Genomic DNA, 22,126 nt, shown 5'->3' with positions numbered 1-22,126 from the left:
GATTATTGTTAGAAAGGTCATGTTTGAGGGCAATAAGCCCAGTTTCAATCTTGTAGCACGCTGGTTATTATAGAACTTTAGGAAAACAATGCAGAAAATGAAAAAATATTAAAGTACAAAAAGAATCAAGTACTATTTAGTATTTTTTCTGAGTCAGTTTTGACAACTTGAAAATTTCTCTCTTGTTCTCTTTTTATGTCAAGGTTCTAAGTTAAAGAATTGTAGTTGCCCTTTCCCCTTACTTACTCTCTCCTTTCTTTTATAAATATCAATACAATCATATAGCCTAAGTTAAAAATGTAATTTTTATAAATGTAGGGTTCTGGAGAGATAAAGTATCTCAGTGATTGGGGAGGCAGTTGACATACTGTAGTCCCTTTTTTCGTCTCTTTTCATAAAGAGGAAATTACTGGGTTGTATTGTAGAGATTCTGTACAAAGTGGGTTGTGCTAGAACAGAGTCATATAAATAGTTTTGAATACTGTTGGGTTTTTTTGTAAAAAGGTCTAATTTGACTGAAAGGACAACGTGGCAAATTTTTTGTGTGTTTCCCCTTACCTTTCTTTCTCGTTTCATTTGTACATGCTCTAACAGGTTGTTCACGCCTTGATTTACTCCTGAAAATCAGTTTAGAAACTGGAAAAAATATAAGTGTTGTTACTAGCCTTTTTATTTTTCCTTTTTCCAGTTAAATCAACTTTGCTGCTCCATCAGAGCCCAACCACAGGTCTGTTCCCTACCAAGACCTATGGGGATAACCAAAAGGCAAAGGTGCATGACAGCCTTTACTGTGCTGCCTGTGCCTGGGCACTGGCCCTTGCTTACAGGTGAGTAACCTCTCAAGTCACACCTCTTACATCCTTTCTGTTGCTCAGTTCCCCAGGAAAGGTTTCGAAGATGAAGCTTTGTCAAAAGTAGATTCCTAAACCCATACATGTAGCCATGGTACATGTTTCCAAATCTTGGTAAAAATATTCCTGTAAGGACTAGGTTAAAAATGCCACTCTGCTTCTGGTAAGTAAACAGGTTTTTGTGTAATGTAGTTGGTATCAGTATTTGTAGCAGAGACATCAATGCATGCTATTAAAAACAGGTTCTTGTGGCAAATTGTACTCAAGGAATACTGCTGGTTTCAAATGTAGGAGAGTTCAGAGCATTAGCAGGCTTGATGCAGGGACTAACAATTCATTTCCTTGCAAGGGACCAAACGTTATATCAGTAAGGATTTTTTTTCTTTTTAGATTTTGAAGTAGGAATGGTTGTGTAAGTTGCAAGACAAACTGCAAACCCTCCCCCCCTTTTATTATTATTTTTTAATAAGGAAGGATGAATAGCGCAATAAATATCTTAATACGGGTGAGGACACCACTATGCAACAGCATTAGTTGAATACTTAATATTCCAAAGCATTAACGTCCTTTTTTTTTTTCCCTGCTAATGCATTTCCAATTTGTTTTACGAGTTATCTCTCTTACCCAGACGTATTGATGATGACAAGGGAAGGACTCACGAGCTGGAGCATTCTGCTATAAAGTGCATGAGAGGAATTCTCTACTGCTACATGCGGCAGGCCGATAAGGTAAAACACTGGAGTGTGGACACGAGCACTGCCTTCATTCCAGGGGATTAATTAAACTGTGAAAACTAACTTCTAAATATAGATAAAATTCCAAAGGGGAATGCAGTGCTGCTGTGTGGCCCAGCTCAGAACAGCTGCTCTGCTGTTGTCAGGCCACAGCATTGTTTTAGGGTGTAGAAGGCACGAGTGTTTGATGAAGTAAAATGCAGGGTGTGCTTGAAACGTCTCGGGGTTCATTTTGCAGTTAGTTATCCTATTTAAATATTACACCATTGGTAATTGTGGGTGTTTTTATGTCTTTTTAGTGATTAAATGGAAAGATGTAGAACTTCTTTTAGTTAAGATTGGAGACTTTTCTTTGCACTGTTATCTTGGTTATTGGTTTTGTGGGTGTTCTTATCTAGGTGATCGTTTTGATTATTTTGCTTGGTTTCTTTAGCAGAAACTTTCCAGTATTCTTTGACTTAATAATGTAAAGTGAGAAAGGCAACAGCCCAAAATGAATAAGGAAACAGTAAATTGCTTATGTTGTAGCACAGTTGATTTATTCAACCTGTAGTCCTCTTGTGAGTATACCCTGAATATTCTTGAATATTCAGGGATTCCCCTTCTTAAAATTTAGATATAGTGGATTAATTTTGCATAGTGGTTAGCAGTAATTCTAGAAGTAGTTATATATTCCATATGATTATTTTAATTTTCATGTAACTGACTTTTAACTGCATTTTCAGAAATAGTTTTCATGTAACCACATAACCTTCATCTCAGCTGAGCACACAAGCTAAAATGAGAAGTTCATAGGCATGTGATACCAGTAATGACAATAATAAGCAAATCAGATGTGTTGCCAGTTGTATTTATGCTGACATATTTTTTCTTTTTTCATCATCTGTTTCTTTGTGGCCTCATATCTTTAAATAATCTTGACCTAAATTGATCTTGTTGCATTTGAGCTGTTGTTTTTCTCTTTGACATGCGGTTGTTGGTTTTTGAGGTTGCTGAGTGCAGATAGAAATAATAAGCGTTAAATTAACACAGGTGTCACACTGCTGACATCCTACTTGTCAGGTTTTGCCTTGTTTACTAGAGATGCTTTTCTTTTCCCACGGTGTAGTAATAAACGCTTTCTGGTACCTAACAGAAATAAATCAGGCTGGACTTTATTTTGAGAGACTGTGTGTGCTGGCCTCATGTAGAAGGAAGATGCTTTTTATTAATAAGAAGAATTATATTTTCCCAAGACATGACTTGAACAGATGCTGCTGCTTGTAACAAAAATTGCAGATGTTGCATTCTGTTGCTAAGGAATGTATGAGTTCTGATCTGTATATATTTAATGTGTTCATGGAGTAGACATGATAACTCTATAAAACAGTATTTGCTTTCTTGTGTCTGAGGCACATGCTCTGTGTTATGTATGATTTGTTGGTAGAGAAGAGTATCTCACGAAGATAACATCAGTGTTGGAAATGTTGTGAAATGTGGATCAGGTACTGGCAATGATGGTTAGAAAATTAAGAAATATGGTGGAGAGCAAAAGGTGACTTTAAAAGTTATGGAAAAGGCTCTTGGTTTTTTACCTTCTTTCTTTTCTTTGTGAATTTGGTTTCATTTTTCTGCCCTGTTGGCAACTGTCTGACAGTCCAGACTGTTTTCCCAAATGGTTTTGTAAGGTAGCAGACACTGTATTTCGTGACAAAGAAGGAATCAAAACTACTTTAAAATGACCATAGTATTATTTCACACCTTCGTTAATCTATTGTATTAGTAATTAATTTAATCTCCATTGTATGAGATTCTTAGAGATATATTCTGAGGTCCAGTGATAGTGTCCCTGCATAGAAGTTCATTTTAATCTGGTGCACTACTCTTCCTATCCCTGATCTCCGTTTCTTTTTTAAGCTCTCAGCTTTGTCTTCTAGAATCTGTAAATACTTCACTGTATGTGAATGTCACAACCAAATCAAACCATTCTTTTCCCAGGTAATCTCTTTTACACTAGATATTCAGAGTTCTTGCAGCGTTTCATTTGTCACATGATCGAAACATTGCAATTTATGCAGGTCTATAGCCCAGAAGGCTTAACAATTATTATTAATAACAACAGTATTTTTTTTTGTTTTGAAACCTTTTGCATTTTTAAATGGTAAAACAATAATTACTTTATGGATGGTGATTCATAAAAATTAGTGAAACTACTGGTTCCTGGCATAAATTTTGGGCTCTTGCACTCCAGTAAGAGCTTTAAACGAGGAATGGTGGCATGGGGAGAGAGTGCTCCAGTGAGGAAGTGGTGGCTGGGGTGAGCAAGCCGAGGGCCTGGGCTAATGTGAACAGAAGGAGGTGGCATTGATTGGAGTTGTCCTGAGTGTGCATGTGGAAATAAGGAGGGCCCTGTGGGACAGCACTAGGGAGAAGAAAGCTCAGGACCCTTTCTGGGAACTCGTCATGCTCTGATGCCTCAGCAGTGCCTGCACACTAATGCAGCCTGGGCAAGGAGAGGGAGCAATAAAGTGTGTGTGCAGCTCCAGGGCTGGGTGGGGTGGGAGGATAGCTCCAATGACTGGAATGCTGTGATGGATGGAGACAGGCCAGGAAGGTGAGAGAGCAGGTGGAATTCCTGGTACTCTGCTAGGGACAGGTGGTGAGCCAGCTGAGAGCTGTGGGTCAGGGTTCTGTGTCTACACTTCAGGTCTGTGAATTCAAGTGACTGACGTGATTTCTGCGAAGATTTCAGCTTTCTGTTTGACCAGAAGATAAAAGCAACTGAGCATCTGTAGCTTTCTATTACAGATGTCTGTTTTTTTCTGCCAAACCCAAAGAGATTGGATAGATGGGGTGAATATCTGTGTTCTTTAGGTGTATGTATGCTTGTAAGTATGTATGAAATAGCTTCTGATAAGTTTCAGGAACTCTGGTTTATAAAGTTTTACATAGTGGCCACGTGGAGGAATTTTTTAATACCTGAAATACATAGTGAATTTGTGGTTGCCAATCACACTGACGTTATTGACTTTGATTTTATGTTTTGCCTTTCATTCACCTTTAGGTTCAGAAATTTAAGCAAGACCCCCAACCATCTGCATGTCTACATTCTCTGTTCAGTGCACACACTGGAGATGAGGTCTTCTCTCATAAGGAGTATGGGCACCTTCAGGTAACACATGCACGTGCATGTAAAAGTTTAGCTGTTTTTTTAATAATGTTATTGTTCTCTCCATTCTTCCATAATGCAGCTGTCTCAGTTTGGTTAGACTTGTGTTAAATGTGCTGTATGTGGTAAAACTGAGGCTCCTTCTGCATCTTTTTGTGAAAGATAAACTATTTTCAAATAACTCAGTGGTATGTTTCAGTCAGAAGGTACTGAAATAACTGTGGGATTGTAGAGGTAGATGGTTGGTTGTTTATGAAGTTTCTTCTTTTGAGAGCAACAGAGGGCTGTCAATTAATAATTCTGGCAAAACAATGTTGTAGTCAGTAAAGTGAAAGATTTAATGTAATCTTACAGTGAATGTGAATGTTCCCAGCTTAATTTTCTGTAAGTTTGAGAAATTTTCATTCATAGTAAACATTTAATGTACACTGACAATAGCTTTGTCTAGTTAGGAGTTGTTCTTCACTTCTTTGTGAAGTGGTTCCTAGTCAGATTCATTGCCTAATTTAATGTTTTAGTCTTTCATTTTTCAAAGTTTTGATCTACTCCTTTCCTTTTTTTCCTCCTTCTCTTCTTCGTTTTCAGACCCTTGTTTGCTTTCATGGCCTTATTTTGCAGTCCTTAGGTCTGCATAGTCTTTAGTTCAGACATTCCTAGTGAAGTTATTCAGAGCTGCCAGTAGGTTGATAATTATTTAATTTCATGGTGACAACTTTACTTGAATAGTTTGTACAATAAGTGTGTTGGATTCAGAAAATTTGTGTTCTGAGAAAAATGCTTTATGCAGTTATCCTAAGTTAGCATTTTGGACTTCTTTGTGAAGCTCCCTGAAAATGCACATCTTTTATCTGCAGGAGGAGACAATTTTGGGACCTGGGGAGCAGTATATGAGAGTTTCAAGTCTGTTTTTTGTGGCAGCTCAACCCTTCCCATAACATGAATGCACATTCGCTTCTGTCATCAGCACACATCAAAAAATAGAGAGTTTTCAGCTCTGTGGAGACAACAGGGCACAGAGTAATGTAGGGAATTCAGTTGGGAAAAATAGATTATATTATGTAGCTCTTATTGCTGTACTTGGTGCTTTTCAGTTTGTATTAAGGAAGTGAAGAGAGGAGTCTTTATATCTTTTGAGATTTTTAAAATGTGGACCTAATTTTTAATCTGCTATATTTCAGATAAGAATCCAGTTAAAAAACTGGATTAAAAGTTCTAGAGGGTTTCTCTAAATTTCATATACTGAGATTGTAGGTTTTTACCTCATTGAAGCAAGTTGCTGTGAGAAACTTAGATTCTCTATTGGAGTTATACAAATTCTCAATTATAGTAGAATTCTGTAATAAAAACCCAATCCAGCAGTTTCCTTTGATTCATCAATGAATTGGCATTATGGTGCTCATCTGTATAGCTGCTGAAGGTAATTACTGTTAATAATAAATGCTGTGTACGACTGCAAAAAAATAGTTTTTCACAAATCTAATCATATCTGAATGTTGTAATTATACTCCTGTCAGCTAATAGCACTAAAATTCCCACTAGGGATGAAGTGATTTGCTTTCTAGGTGTGCTGTGTACTATTCAATATAATACTTGCCTTTTTGGTCATCTACTTGCTAATAAACGGTTATAAATATAAACATGAAACAGCTTGTGGCTCCAGTGATTGCCCATGGGTCAAAGCAGTGTGCTTTGATAGCATCTTTTGACAGCATAGTTTGAATAATTTAAAAAATGTTAATACATCAGAAGTTTTAGAGGACAGTGCTTCTTTGTGGCATCTTTTCCTATCGATTGTGTCCCCATCATTAGGTCTAGGAGAGTGTTTTTGAAGAAGCAAAACAGTGTTATAGTAAAATCATCACTATTAGGGAATAATACCATGTTTAGTTTGTTTGTTTGACTCCAATAAGCATAAAGTTAATTATAGTTTCCTTTCTGTGTTTAATCACTTCAGATCAATACTGTGTCATTGTTCCTCCTCTATTTGGTTGAGATGATCTCTTCGGGGCTGCAGATTATCTACAACACAGATGAGGTACAAATCGATTTCCGATCCTGAAACACGTGCTTTGAGTTGTTTGTGTTCTTTCTTGGTTTTATTTAATTACCAACTGTAAAATAATTGTTCTGAAAATACACTGCAGGTACTATTTGCTTTTAGTGGAAGTCAGAACAGATGAACTAATGGATAGTGCAATAAATTAATAGCTGAAAAGGTGTTAAATATGCAAAAGTAGATGTAACATGACATTGAAAACTTTCATAGTTCCCTGCTATTTCTGAAAGGTACAAGGTCAAGAATTAAAAGGTCTGTTAGGACAGTTAACTTCTACTTATGTTGTTCTCAATTTTCATGTTATTTCAAACTGTCAGGCAGTGCATCCTGTCCAGTGGAATTTCAATACAATAAATAATGGGGTTAATTTTCTGGAAAGCTGAAGGACTTTGTTCAAATATATATGAACCTGTGGGCATTAAGAATTTTTGCTGTTTCTTCAATTGAAAAAAAAACCCAACCATTTTATGTCATGGTGAGGGATGTTTGTAGAGATTGTTAACTCTTCTGTAAATAAGATAATAATAGCCACTGTGGCTGTGACTTGAGGACAAGTCATGTGAGGACAACCTGCTGTCCTGCTCTAAAATGAGGTTATGTTTTGATACAGAATGGAAAGCACAGATGTATGTGGGTTTTTTTAAATTTTTTTTCTTCCAGTTCTCTTAAACTGGATTTGTTTAAATATACTCTGTTCTGTTTAATAGTTGCTGCTGTATTGCCTTAAAAAGCTTAAATGCACTTATATATAAAAAAAGAATAATTTTCCAGCAACAGTGTATTGGCATTGTATTTCTAAAATGTACATCTTCATTAATCTATTTTTTTTTAAATGAGAGAACTGAATGTTGCAACATGTCTCCTTTCTTGCTTAGTTAGATCATATGGTAGCTGTATACTATTTTGTCTGAATTGCCTTTATGTCTGTGAGGAGGCAAATGTATGTAATTATTTACTTAACCTGATATGTAATTTATATTATCCTCCAAATTTTTGTATTTAATTACAGATTCTGCAAAAAAAAGTGCATGTACATAGACTCCCCAGTCAGTGGATATTCATTCCTTGTCAGGATGTAGTATTCTTTGTAACTGTACCCTATAAATCTCTGGACTGTGGGGATTTAGACAAGATTATTTTGCCACAGATCCGTGTTCTGTTATTCTCGGTGTAGCTTCAACAGTTGCCTTTCTTCTCAGACCTTACAGCTCCACATAATGATGGTATTTCCAAGTTTCCCTGCGTGTCTAGTGGCACAGTGGGTGTGGCAATCTGCTGCCCAAACACCAAGCTGGAGGTTTCTTCCCAGTGGTGTCATTGCAGGGTGTATTTAGGCTCCTTCCTTCCATGGAGAACCGGTGCTCACCCGGTGGAAGGTGCTGGCAGATGGTTGATATTTGGCAAGCTGTCTGCAGAAATATGTTTGTACACAGAACTCTTGGCTTTAGAGGCGATTCCTGCCTGCTTGATGTCAGGCATGGCAGCTGTCAGTGAGTTACCCTCCAGTTTCATCTGTTGGCAGTTGAAAAATTAATTTAATCGTGTCTTTGCCTCCATAACAAAGATAACAGTGTATGACTGTGGCAATGAGTGAGAGCAGTTATCCACACATTAAACAGTTACATGAGTGTTTGCAGTCATCCATGCTGTGTGTGTGCTCTTTATTACACCTCAATCTCCACATGCTCGACTTCTGGATAAATAAGCTTACACACAATCCATAATTTCTGTAAGTGCCACAGTGTTATAGCATTTACATGCCAGTGATATGAATGATTTTGCTTCTGATGGTTTTGGTTTGCAACAAGCTTTCTGCTGCCTTTTTCTGTAAATCTACTGTTTGGAAACCCTTAGATAGTCTCATAAAATGCCTGTAATTGGCTTTTTTTTGTGTGTGTTGCAATCATCATCACTGGTAGAAGTAATCAGTGAAGTTGTATATTTCTATGTGGTTCTCTTTCCTTCTTTATTTAGCTGATACATCTCAATTTCAGTTATTGATAGAGATAGGAGGAGCCACACTTAATCACTGGGTATTCTGGCTCAATTCACAGAAAGTTCATTTTAATACAGCCAAATGCTAAATTACAGAGATGAATAAGGAGTGGGACAGTGTTTTCTTGAAAGTAATAGCTATGAAAAGATTTAGTGTACAGGTAATTGTACACGTGCATCTCATGGTGAAATTTTAGCAGAGGCATATTATATAGAAAGAGACAGATGTGTCTAGAATTATAATATTGCTGGTGGACTGGTATTGGCATGAAGAGTGGATCTGAAATCCTAAATTTTTAAGATTTAAAGAAACGTGGAGAGAAAAAAGACCAAACAGAAGTATGCAGATAAATTAAAATGAAAGCAAATACCTTTCAGTAAAAGATTTGGGGTTTGTTTCGCAGCTCATTAAAAAAACAAAAATCACATGAGTGTAGTAAAGTTGAACCTTCTCTGTCATTCTCCTCTATGGTTGTGTATTTAGCCATTGCAATATTCCCTTTATCAGAGTCCCTTGGAATAATTTGGATGGATGAACCACCGTAAATCTTGTGTTTGTGCTTAAATCTTCACTAAGCTCTAATCTGTGGACTCTTTGAACTGAACTGGAAAACTTATGATCAATTTAATTTTTTCTACAGTTGAGAAACTCCAAATGTCTTTTTCAACAGTGCAAATGAGGAAAAATTATCTGCTTAAATAGGTCCCCAGCTATAGTTGAATACACCTTAAATACCTTAAAATACCCTTCAGTACCTTAGTATTCAGTTGAAACATGTTGATCCATGGAGATTCTAATTATTATAAATTGGTTTAGGGTTTTATTCATGTTTATAAAGGAGTGTGTTTGAATCTGCATGAATATGTGCTATCTGGAGCTAATATAATAAAATTTGGCTTATTGACTCTCTTGAAATTAATTAAGAAACAGCACCAAGATTTCTGTGTCCTAATCTTGCAGGATATAATTTCTTTTGGTTTCTGAAGTTTTTAGAATAAGTCTTTTTTGAAAGCTTATCACCTTTTTGTAGCTCTTCAAATATGTGTCTTGAACATGAAATAATTTTTATCCCTGGCTTTGGAGGAACTTTTGCATAAATTCACATTGTCACCTCTTCATATTTTGTGATTAAGAACTGGTCTTAAGGAGAATACCTGAGCTTGGGAATATCCTGCTCTGAATTCAAACAGAAATCGATGGAATAATGATGGCTCTTCTGTCTCTTGGGAAAAAATGAATGGATAAACTGGTTTCATTTTTCTTCAGTCACTTTTGTTTTTTTTCCTTTAGGTGTCCTTTATCCAAAACCTTGTGTTTTGTGTGGAGAGGGCCTATCGTGTTCCAGATTTTGGTGTGTGGGAAAGAGGAAGTAAATACAACAATGGCAGCCCAGAGCTGCACTCGAGGTGGGTGAGCAAATGTGGCTCTGTCAGTCAAAGCCCATAAATGAATCAAAAGAATTCATGGAGTGAGTTAAAAATAATAATGCATTAAAATAATGTTTGAAATAAATTAAGGTTCTCTAAAGACTGAGAGATATATTTTGGGAAAATGTGAAGATAATTTCATCATCGTATGCATGCTGAAATAACCACATAGATGCTTGGCTGTTTGAGTATTCAAATTCCAATAATTATGTGCAGCTGCATGCAGATAATTCTGAAAACTGTGTTCAAAACTGTTCAGACCCTTTAGGCATGTACAATAGATTGGATTCACAAGAATGTTTAGGAATATCCTGCTTTAAAAAGGTGTTGAATCATGAGCCTAGACTTTCTCATCTCCACCATGGTGGGAAGATGCTGGAACTGGAGACCAGTCCAGTGCTGAGCTCTTTTCCAGGTTCTTCAGATGCTACAACAACTGGACATTCTGATCCGTGTTCCAACAGACAGTTAGTAATGTTCTTAACATTTTAATGTGATAGTGGTCCTGTTCACTTTAGTGGAATTACTTATGTGCTGTCTGTCTTGAAGGATCAAATCTGTAATCTGACAGCTTGATTTTTCTAGTGTTACTGCTGTTTTCTTCACTTCTTGACTTCTGAGGCTTTATTATTCATAAAAATGGCTATAGCTTGGATATCTTAGGATTTTTAAAATATTGTTGATCATCCTTATTACCAAGGGCTTGCAAAGAATACATGTGTTTCTTCCAGTTTTCGATATTGCCAATGAATGTGTGTTCTCATTTGAGAATTGAAATTTTTTTTCTTAGTTCCCATACAGTCATGTATATTTTAACCTAAAGGTCTAATTACATGTCATTACAGCAAAACACTCAATTTAGGTATTTTTTTCAGGGCTTTTATAGAACCTTTGTACCAATATGAGAACTGAAAAAAATCAAAATTGTTGTTATATGATCTGCTTTGTTTGTTTGCTGGGTTTTTTTTCCTCCTGTGCCTGTGAAATTGTCAAATGGCAGACTATATGAGCATTCATGTAGAGATACATATACTTCCTTCCACATCACACCTTGTAGAAATGTGCAAAAGGAACACAAACTCCTGTGTCTCCTGTTGTTTGCAGCATTCTGGCTATTCAGTATGTGAATTTCCTCCAGGGAAAACTGAACATCTTTTAAGCAGATGGAAATGGGCTTGTTGTTCTGTCTTAATCTAGACTGACATTTATAGGTCGGTTTCTCTAAGGTGAAGTTCTGTGAGATGGACTGAGCCACTCTAACAGATCACTGAACTAGCACAAAAGGAAGCAGGGAGCCCCCGGTGGTCTAGGGGAAATGACACTGCACTGTCACTGCAGAGACCCGGGTTCGAATCCCGGTCGGGGCCCCTCCCCGGGCAGATGGAGCTCGTTAGCCCATAAGGCAATCCATCTACATCCTGAGGACCTCGCTGCCACCGTCCAAGCGTGCTTGGCCCCGGCAGATGAACCTCAGGATTAAAGGGTGGGCTCAGTTCCGTGCACACTGTGTCTCACCTAAAAAATCCAATGCGCAGGCTGGAAGGTGGAAAGACCTTCCCCGGTTCTTCGTTCGCGAAGAGACTGGCCATTATCATTATTATTACAAAAGGAAGCACAGAGCTTGGTCCTAATTTAAGAAGTAGACTTTGGTCATCTGAAACAAGTATTGCCCCTATTTATCTTTCTTTGAGTGCATGTTGATACTCTGCTTTGCTGTAGAAAGCTGGTGGGCAATTTCTGTTGTTCTCATAAATCAATAAAAAAATGGAAGAGGAACATGCATCAAAAGATGTATTTAGATATTACTGAGGAAAGCCCTGGCTACACTAAGGTGTTCTGTGTACTTTGTTAAGCTCCTGGTGTAGTGGATCTACCAAAGAGAGCTCTAAAAAACATTAAAAAAAAAAAAAAACTGATGAAGCAATTGCAGCCATCAGGTCTACTCAGAAATGGTGTCTGTGTGTCTTCAGTGATTATGAACCCAAAGCCAGTTTCTTAATTTCAGTGTTCAGCGTGGTGTCCTCCTGACCCTCCAAACCTAGACTGTAAATCTACATACAATCTGTATTTGCTTTCAGAATGAGAAATTAATTCTTGTCTTTTATTGAAAGAGGCTTCCTTTTTAAAGAAGGTATTATATAATAGGGAGTCTATGTATAGTAGCTGTAAATTATGGCCTGTGTTAAAAGATGCAGATATTTTAAGCCTTCACAGCCTTGGTATTCCATCTTAGTACAGCTCAAAACACTTGTAATAAATGATAAATAGCAGAACACTCTGTGGAGCAGGTCTGCACTGATGTGTGCAAATTGATGGCTTTTATTGGTTCAAAGGCAGGATTTGTAACAGCTTTTATTGCAGTGTGATCCCCTTCCCGAACGGCTGAACTTCTGAAAAATTAATTTGTCCTGAAACCATTTGATCAAGCTGTTCTCCAGGCATCTGCTGATACCTCTGCAAAACGTCTTTGACATCTCCCATATGTACTGTGAGAAAAATGAAATTGCCAAAGTGCAGCATCTTCATATTCTGAATCTGGGACTGCAGAGCCTCGATCTTGCTCTTCCGTGTAGAGCAGGTGTTATATTTCTACAGTGCTGTTCTTCCTTGCTCTATTTTGATTTATATAGTTACAAAATTATTATTACTGATGTAGGATTTTTTTTTTCTTGTTTCCTTATTTTTAACATCCTGTGTGGTGGTTGATGTTCCAGTTCAAATGCACAGCACTTGGATGGAGGCAAGCAGCTGAATGGGAGGAGAATTAGAGGTGTATATGCTTTAAGGTGGATTTTGATTAGCAATTGCTAAGAATGTTAAAATTTTAGTGTATGCCCTCAGGTATTTTACAGAGAAGAGTGAATCTAACAGAAGTTACTGGGAATTACAAATGATGTTTAAGTGCATTTACTAAATATTTTCTAGCAAGCTGGAAGTACAGTTTCTCTAGGTTAGTCTCACCTTCCCCTGCCCTAAATGTGGCTCAAGGTCAAATGTATTAGTATTATGATTGCAAGTCTGCTCTTGATAATCCTTGCCACATCACAGTAATTGGCAGCTACAGTAAGGTCTAAAGATTGCACCTGGTGAGGTTCGGTGGCGACATTAAGAAGAAATCTCTTCATTTGAAGCAGAGTGAAGTGCCAGAACAGGATACTCCAAAGAAGTTAGGGAATCTCCATGGTTGGAGGTTTTCGAGGCTTGTCTAGAGGAGGCTGTGGTTTACTTGAATCGGTCTTGTTTATCATATCTGGCTTCAAGTGAGGTTTCATATTGGCTTAGATGGGTTCCATGTGTCCCTTACAGCTGATGACATAATGATCCTGTGAAATTTCCAGAGGAATATTTCTGGAGGGTTTGAGTTAGGTTTTCTTTGGGGCCATCTCCAAGTAAGCACCTTTTTCTCTGGGCATTGAGTCCCACATGTTAACACAGTATGTTTATGGTGGGTTGCTGAGTGGAGGAAGGAACATTTATTAAAATACGTTTTGCCATTAATTCATACTGTTAAAACAGCCTATTTCTTCTGTTACTAAATTATAGAGGATGAAGAATGTGTTTTCTCTACAAAGACACGAGCATAATGTTTATTATAAATCCTCTCTTGTAATTTACCCAACAGGAGGGCATTAATCAGTAGAAATGAAACAAGTGTCTGAAGTGTGATCATAATCCTGAAGTGTGCTGTGTTGTTTGATTGTTCACTCTTTTGAAGACATACTTGGTATGAAGACTCTTCTCAGACTTTTCTTTTAAAGTAACTTCCTCCTCTCATTTACCCATGAAACTTTAGGTAATCTTAAGTAGTAAGTGTGTGTTTAGTGAAGGGAATGCTTGATAATGTTGAGACATTTATATGGTCACTTGCAAGTAAAATTTGCGTGAGAAGTGTCCAGGGGCTTTGAATAACTAGGGGTAGAAAAACGCTTATCAATTATGGTAAATATTATTGTTATTGTAGAATAATGACCATGTAAAATACAGATGATTTCAAGGAGGGAATACATATGTCTTGAATTTTGCCTATTTTTTAGGCAGATTGAGTAGTTTTACATTATCTGAATACAAGTTGAACATTTAAATATTCTAGAACATTTATTACTTCTTTACCTTTTGTCATAACTTCTTTCTCTGAAAATGTAGGACTGTTGGTATTAGAACTGTTACTTGAAAGGGAGAAGAAGAATTAGGTTTTAACATGGGATACAGATTGCAGTGTGCAGGATTTCTCTGATTTCATTTTCTGTATATGCAATTTGGTAATACTCCTTAATGCCTCTAAAAAGTTCTGTTCTGAGCCCAGTTTGGTTGATAATTGCTAGGTGATAATTGGAATGGAGCAGTTTTTAGAACAATTACATTTTTGTTAGGTATTTGAAGCAAAGCCAGAGAAATAATTATATTCACAGTACTTCTGAGTTCAGTTTACTTGTTCATGATATTCTCCAGTACTAAAAGCTTTTATCATCAGAAGACACAAAACTGAGGGATTTCACCACTGTTTGATGGCAACTGCTCAGAGCAGGACGTGGTTAAGCTGGTCAGCTTTCTCTTGTTGAACCAATTAGCACTGAATCCCATGAGTACTGTTTCTGGTAGTGTTTCAGAAAGGAAGATGGAGGTTTATAAATGATAAAGTGTGAAATCAGTATCTAAAGTATTTCTGCTGTAAAACCAACAAAGGTAAATGTAATACTTAAAAAACAGAATTCTGTAACTGCATTGAATTTTTTTCATTATTTTCAATATTTTCTGTGTAATAGTAATGAGATCCCATATTTAAAATATGGATTAGTCAGTAAACATTTGAAATTTCATATTTTACATTAATAGAACAAAAAAATTTATTTACAGAAATGTAAGGTTTGCTTTGATCCCAAAATGCTTCACGGAGTATAGAAGAATAAAGGTTAAAGCACAGTCCCTGTTTGCTGGTGCCTGACAATTTGCTTTAAGTCTCTTTGTGGGTGGACGATGAAGTTGTTTGTCAGTATTGTCAAAACTCCTCTTACACAGAAGTGGGGAATATTAGTGATTATTTTCGGAGCATTTTTTAGAACTCGGTGTTATAAACTCTGTGTGATGGGACAGATGTGTAGGGATAGGACATGGGTTGTCAGTGAAATAAAATCTCTGTTGTATTTCATGTACAACTGAAGCAGGGACAGCTCAAGGTACATTGGTCAGAGGAAATGCACTTCAGGGGAGACAAAGGTGTAATTTAACATTTTACTTTCATGAATGATGTAGGGAAAATTACACTAAACCTTGTTTTGCTGGGTGCTTTGAATCTGTTTTACCAGATTGTTTAAGAGAATGTGAAAGGTGTTTGTTTAATTAGCTGAACCTCTACAGTGTTTCTGGTTCCTGCACTTGTGTGTCACCACTGAGCAGGAAGTGCAAAGGCCTCTCGGTACCTTGACTGTTTGTGTTGAGTAGAGCTGTCAGAAAGCTGGGAGTGTTATATATTATGTTTTTAAACTCTAGCACTGTTGGGAACTGGCTGTCATGGGAGAGTGGAAGGCTTAGATAAAGTTTCCAAAAGCAAAGCCTCGCTGGTGAGTCTCGAGATGCAGAAGGGACTCCCTTGCTTCTTAAACTCCTTCTCAGGGAAGGGTTTAGCTGTGGCTGAATCCCATCTTAGCCTCAGACTGTGTTAGCTGTTTAAATATAAAGAAATTCTAGAGGTATGATTAAACCACTTTGTCCCACAGGTTACCTGGCACCAGCAGCTGAGCTTGCATTGCATGATGGCCTGCATAGTGTGCTTTATTGCATTTTAGTTCTGTTCAGGGTGGACTATCCTGCCACACTGGCTCATTTAATATTTTACTTTCTGATGCCCTGTGACCTTAAATGTTGGAAATTTTGTCATCAACGTGCCAAAAATGTGGTGTTTTATGTGTATTGTTAATGCTTCAGCTCCTTACTGCAGTTGAATGGATATAAGTGAAATTGGCCTATATAATTATGTATTCTTTAAAACTGAGAAAAAGAGAAGGATGTTCCTTTGCTACTGTTTTTTAAGTACTCACAAGGAAAGTATAAAACTACACTTTTTTAAGGAAAAGGCTTTTATGAAGTGTCTATTTTTATTTGTACTGTATAATTTACATAGTTGGTAATTAAATTAATATATAGTTTATTTTTTAAAGTTATATAATCTAATTATTTTAGTGCATAATGTCTTTAAATGTGAACTTGCAAAGTTGAAAGCTTGTTGATAGTATTTCCAGGTCTTCTTTTGTTTAGATATTAGTCGTGGAGTAAGTGAAATAAAAGATGTATCACTAGATGGTTGACATCAGAAAAGCCTTCTATTCTGGATCCAGATTGATGAGTTCTTTTATTATATGGAAAGGTAGAAATCAGTCTTTTAAACTTTAATGTTTGAGAGCTGGGTTGAAAAATTGTGCTGAAGTAAATCCTCTGTCAATAAACTACTTTCAAGACCTTGAGATACATAATGCCAGATGTCTGGTAGCAAGGTGAGAGCAAAAGCACTTTTTTGCAGATGGTCTCTGACATTTGAAGACAAATAAAAATGCTGAGTCGTGTTTAAGAGAAAAAAGGGAAAAAAGCAACCTGCTGCCAAAACAACCCCAAATTTGCTGCGTCAACATTTTGTTAACATAAAGGTTAAGCACCAAATTCAAATCAAGAGAAGATCAAAGCTCTAAAAGCTGTCAAATGTGTTAAATTTTAGCCTGGGCTTGAATTATGATACCTCTGGGATTTTGTTTTGTTCTCTCCTCAGCTCGGTGGGGCTGGCAAAAGCAGCTTTAGAAGCAATTAATGGCTTCAATCTCTTTGGAAAACAGGTAATAAATGTGTTTGTTTTCTCTCCTTTTATTTTTTAGCAGTAATGACTTAGACTGTGGGTTGGGCATTTTGTTAGATTCCAGCTTTAGAAAAAGTTAGTTTGCAAATTGACTGCTCCTGTTTCAGGTAGAGAATTTGTCTGATAAAATCACTATGCCCTTACTATCCAGAATTACTTTTTTTATTTCCTTAAAAAAAAAAAAAATTCTATAATGGTTGCAACTTAGTCTGAACAAGAACTTTGTTACCAAAACGTTTTTTTTTCCTTCAGGGCTGTATCTCTCGATGATAACAGAGTATACCTCTACCTACAAACATTACCTTACTTTTGTCTGCTTCACTTATGTTTTTGATCAAGACTTTAAACAAACTACTTTTATATGATCCTACTGTTTTACTGGTTTTTAATTTCAGTGTGTTGCACAGTTGTAAAATCTTCTCCCAATCTTTCACATGGTTTGGATGAATTAGGAAAGCAAGACTATTCTGAGATTTTTATATCTGACTTGTATTCCTTTTGTATGTGCATATTTCTTTTTGGTGTTACACCTACTGTAGTCTGCAGCTAAAATAAAAGAATATTCTTCAAAATTAATGGTTTAGAAAATGTACAAGTGGAAGATACGTCATCCATTTAAAAGCCGATGTCAGTTAAGAACTAGGAGCTAGTAAGGATCTTCAATAGTGATCCGACATTATACATGCATTGTATTTCAGAAATAACATTTATCTATAATCTTTACCTTCCCAACAATTTCAAGCATCAGTAAATGCGGCTGTTGGTTTGGCTTTTTTTTTTTCCCCAAATTATTTTTTACTAAATTCTGAAATGGATGAATAAATTGCTGAAGCAAGACCAGTTATGCTTTGAGAATTTATTTCCGAGATATTTAGTTGGCATAAACAGAAACCATTTTGACCTTCAGTCTGTGGCAGAGTTTGCCTTTGTGCTTAACTCCAGCTGTGTTCCAGCAGCTTTGAGAAATCCTGTTGAGCCCCTCAAGAGAGATTTGTTTGCACCTGCAACTGCACCAGAATAACCTGCATAAATCACTGCCGGGGTGACAGACAGCTTGGGCCAAGAGAAACATGTTCAAAGTCTGACCCAGTCAGAGTGTAATCACTTGTTTGGGTATGAGCTATATATCCTATATTAAAAACAATTTTATCTTTTTTTTTTTTAATAAATCAAACCTTTCTAAGGTGTCCTTACTCCAGAACTTTACCGTCTTTGGAGAAGAGAAAAATAGTTCATTTGTAAGACAAGATGCTTGTGAGTTTAGCCTGTTTTTGAATCCCCAAAGAATTCTTCACTGTAGCACAGAATTTGAAACTGCACATGCACATACACATGTGCAATTGTGTTCAGAGTTTGTAGATGAATTTGGAGATTTGTGAATAATCAGAATCTGGATTAGCAAGAAAGTAAATTAACAAATCATCAAGGCAAATGTGATTATTTGTGTACATTCTTAGCACTATTCAGTATATATCTTGCTAGAATGATTAAGAGAACAGAGATTATTTCCCATGGGGACAGTGAAAAAAATGTTTTGTTTAGCCTAGTAAAGCAAAAACTGAGTATTTGTGTGATAACTGTGTATAATTGGAGTGCAGCTAAAGAGTGAGTCAGAAAAAACCCTCTGGAAAGGCATCTCAGTGGGTGGTAGTACTGACACCCAAAGAAAGGTGGCCAACTACTTCTGGAGACACTTAATTGGAAATGGAAAGTGTTTAATAATTAGAAAGGGAGGGTTCTGGACCAGTCTCCCTGGGAGAGCAGTGTACCAAAGAACTGAGTGCTTTTTAGGAGAAATTTGGTGGATTTATGAAGACTCATGGTCCAGTGTCTCTGACCGTAATGGAACGAGTTGGCACTGAATGTGTCCTCCAGTGGGGTGATACTGAGACTCAGGGTCAGTTGGAATGTCTGTGAAGATACCTCTTTATTAACAAACTGCATTGAGTTTGCAAGAAGTTGCCTGCTGGTAATAATTCTAAATGCTGTTGATTATGTTTAAACAGTGTCTCAGATGTGGGAGTTTTTCTGGGTGTTGCAGGAAATATCAGAAAGATGACAGATGTAGTATAGAATTATGGAGTGTTATTAGGAAATAGATTTTGCAGGGAGTAGATGTTAATAATGCAAACCTTACAATAACTGAAAAGCAGACAATTTTTATTTGCATGGAAGCCCTTTTCCCAAGCAGTACCTCTGCTGAATACCTAAGCAGTACCTCTATGCTGAATATGTGTTCTAACTGACTTGTAATGAAATATTCAACATCACTATTTGGAACATTTCCTGCAGTCACAGGGAAGGACGGGTACTCTTTTTTTTTTTTTTTTTGTCCTTAATACAGTTTTCATTTTTCAAGAATTAATGGAAGGGTTAATAGCCTGAATGAATCATATAATTGATAATCAGTGTTAGATAAAATCATCAAATTTTGGCTATACTTAAATACGTTTAAACATCCAAGTTATTTTCATCTTGACGTTGTTATATTTTCTGACTGAAAATACCAGCTCGTAGACTATGACAGCATAACCCAAATAAAACACAGAACCAGTTGTTTTCCCCAGAATAAGCAAACTTTCTTCCCTTTCCACTGAACAAATGTAATGTTGTGTTTCCAGGGCTGCTCTTGGTCTGTTATATTTGTGGATTTTGATGCCCATAATCGTAACAGGCAGACTCTGTGTTCACTGCTGCCCCGAGAGTCAAGGTCTCATGTAAGTAATTAAATAAAATTCTCCTTGACAGTCTGTGGAGAAAATAAATGGATACAAGTTCTTAGTTACATGGTGGCCCTTATGTTCTGTTTGATAAAGATGGGAATTTTCTGGGAAGGTGTTAAATTTTGGCTTCTAAATCGTCACTGTGATGTAGTTGTTCTTCTGAAGTGGAATTACAGTGGTGTTCTTTATTTTGTTAATACATAAGTTAAAATGGTAGCATCGTGGGAGCTTCCTAAACAATTGTAACATAAAATTGGAAATAACTGAAGTGAGGTTTTGGAGTCTTGGTGATTGTTTTTCTTTTGGCTAGTTTCTACTATACACTCTGGGCCTGCATTTTTGAAACACTTTTTGTTTTAGCTTTAATTCCTTCTTTTGTCTAGAAAAAGAGCCTTTAAGGTTGGCTTATCATAAATTGCTGAATATGGACAACTTCTTGTTGTCATAAGCTACCGTTACAAATGTATTTCCTCAGTGAATAAATCTGAGTGACATAAGTATAGATTAGTTAAAAAAAGATCTATTTCAGTACTACCCTCAAAGGTGAATCTGGGTTTAGAAAATCAGTAATTTAAAAGGAGTGTTAATAGAACTCTGCTTTTTTGTATGTTCTGGGACATAACAGCATTTTTGTTCATGAAACAGACTGTTATAATCTTCAAAATTAATAGTTTACTTATTGTGGATAAGAATTATAGAAGAGTTGTAATGCTGGATAATTAAAATAAAAGGCACTGTCAGCTAGTTTTTTATAGTCAAATGGTCTTTTATGATTCTTGCTGTTTGTTATTTGCTGGAGACTTGAAATATTGCAGCAGAAGCTGATTTCAAAACTTACTTATCCCATAGAAGGAATCTTTGTGTCCTTGTCTTCTTTTTATGGGTTCATGTCAGTCATATTGGCAAAAACATATTATTTTAAACAGTTGAATACCTTGAATATGTCAGCAGAAAAGAATAGTCTCTTGTGTTTCTGCAAGCTTGGTGATGCACTGGTTAGCAATTTTTTTGTGATTTTAACTTACAGTAGGTGCACATGGTGCTTGAGAAGGTTGCTCATATTTTCTCCTGGAATTATTCCCTTGTCTTCTTAATTGTGAATCAGATAAGCTTGTTTGTTGGAGCACCTGAAGCTATTCCTGAAAAAGCTGTTTAGAAATTATAATTTAATCATAGATACTTAGCACTACACATTTGTAAAACATTTTTGATTCTTTTGAGCATATGATACCCAAATGTTTGTGTTTCTTCCAGGAATAACCTGGAGGATATATTTTTAAAAAAACCCAACGAAACACAGAGTTTTAGAATGTTTTCACTGATGTTTGCACATTATCAAGTGTAAAACAGGTCAGATTCTTAGTCAAGTGAGTTCTCTTTTACATCCTCCATCTGGATATTTGGGTCGTAGTTTATCCTGATGCCTCTTTAGAAGTTTTATTTTGCACCTTGTTGTAGTATGTCAGTACTATGATTTGGATGAAGATAAGTTTGGAACATTATCTTATATTTCACTTAGTAAGTTAAACAGTCTTTGTGCATCAAATAATCGTCAGGGATCTAATTCAATTTGTAATGTCCTATTTCTCCCTCTCCTCCTACAGAACACTGATGCAGCTCTTTTGCCCTGTCTTAGTTACCCAGCATTTGCTTTGGATGATGAGGTTTTGTTTGGTCAAACACTAGATAAAATTATTAGAAAACTGAAAGGGAAATATGGGTTTAAGAGGTTTCTGAGGGATGGGTACAGAACAGCGCTGGAGGACAGGAGCCGCCGGTACTACAAACCAGCAGAAATTAAGGTAAAGGAATCCTTGACCTATGACCTTATGGACAGATTGTGGCTTTCCAAAATGTTTAGGCAGTACTTAAAAAAGAAAACAAACCCCAAAGCCAAACAAACCAAAATCCTCCCAAAACCCCAAAAGAAAACAAAACGAAGCCAGACACCCCTCTGCAGTGATTGTAATTTGGATTGCACAGTGGTGCCTAATTGCTTCGAGTGAAGGAGATGCATTTTGTAATTTGCATGTGCAGTTTCCAGAGATTGCCAAGTCAGCAAGTGAGTCATTGGTTTGTTTTGTAATGAATGTGCTTTCATTTACATTTAGGGTACAGTTGATTTCACATAACAAATAAGGAAATTATTTATCATTTCATTTAATTTCACAGTTGAATACAGTCTGAGTGCATAGAAAACAATTTTGGTTTTGATCACAATATTTATCAGTAAAGGTTATCTAAATGAAAATTTATTTCTTTTTTTCCCCCATAAAATGTGAAAAATTAAAAAGTAGGTTATTTAAATATTCTGCTTGAGAAGGAGCCACAGCAGATGTAAAGGCACAGT

The 22,126-nt window shown here is 36.5% G+C and overlaps 1 protein-coding gene across 3 annotated transcripts in view; it reads left to right on the top strand.

Moving 5' to 3' along the window:
- PHKB (phosphorylase kinase regulatory subunit beta) overlaps window positions 1-22,126 on the top strand; it is a 69,375-nt gene that overhangs the window by 10,266 nt on the left and 36,983 nt on the right. For all 3 annotated transcript variants that reach the window (XM_027902868.1, XM_027902861.1, XM_027902853.1), the window contains 8 exons: window positions 689-827; window positions 1,480-1,579; window positions 4,629-4,736; window positions 6,688-6,768; window positions 10,076-10,191; window positions 16,970-17,033; window positions 19,675-19,770; window positions 21,381-21,578. In XM_027902868.1, coding sequence (XP_027758669.1) covers window positions 689-827; window positions 1,480-1,579; window positions 4,629-4,736; window positions 6,688-6,768; window positions 10,076-10,191; window positions 16,970-17,033; window positions 19,675-19,770; window positions 21,381-21,578 — 902 coding nt within the window. The remainder of the gene's footprint in view (window positions 1-688; window positions 828-1,479; window positions 1,580-4,628; window positions 4,737-6,687; window positions 6,769-10,075; window positions 10,192-16,969; window positions 17,034-19,674; window positions 19,771-21,380; window positions 21,579-22,126) is intronic.

The sequence above is a fragment of the Empidonax traillii genome, unplaced genomic scaffold, assembly GCF_003031625.1.
Source record: "Empidonax traillii isolate 1590-97213 ecotype Southwest subspecies unplaced genomic scaffold, ASM303162v1 scaffold23:size2178997, whole genome shotgun sequence".
NCBI classification, from domain to species: Eukaryota; Metazoa; Chordata; class Aves; order Passeriformes; family Tyrannidae; genus Empidonax; species Empidonax traillii.
Note: the sequence above shows the minus strand (reverse complement) of the source record. Positions and strands in the feature narration are given on the sequence as shown.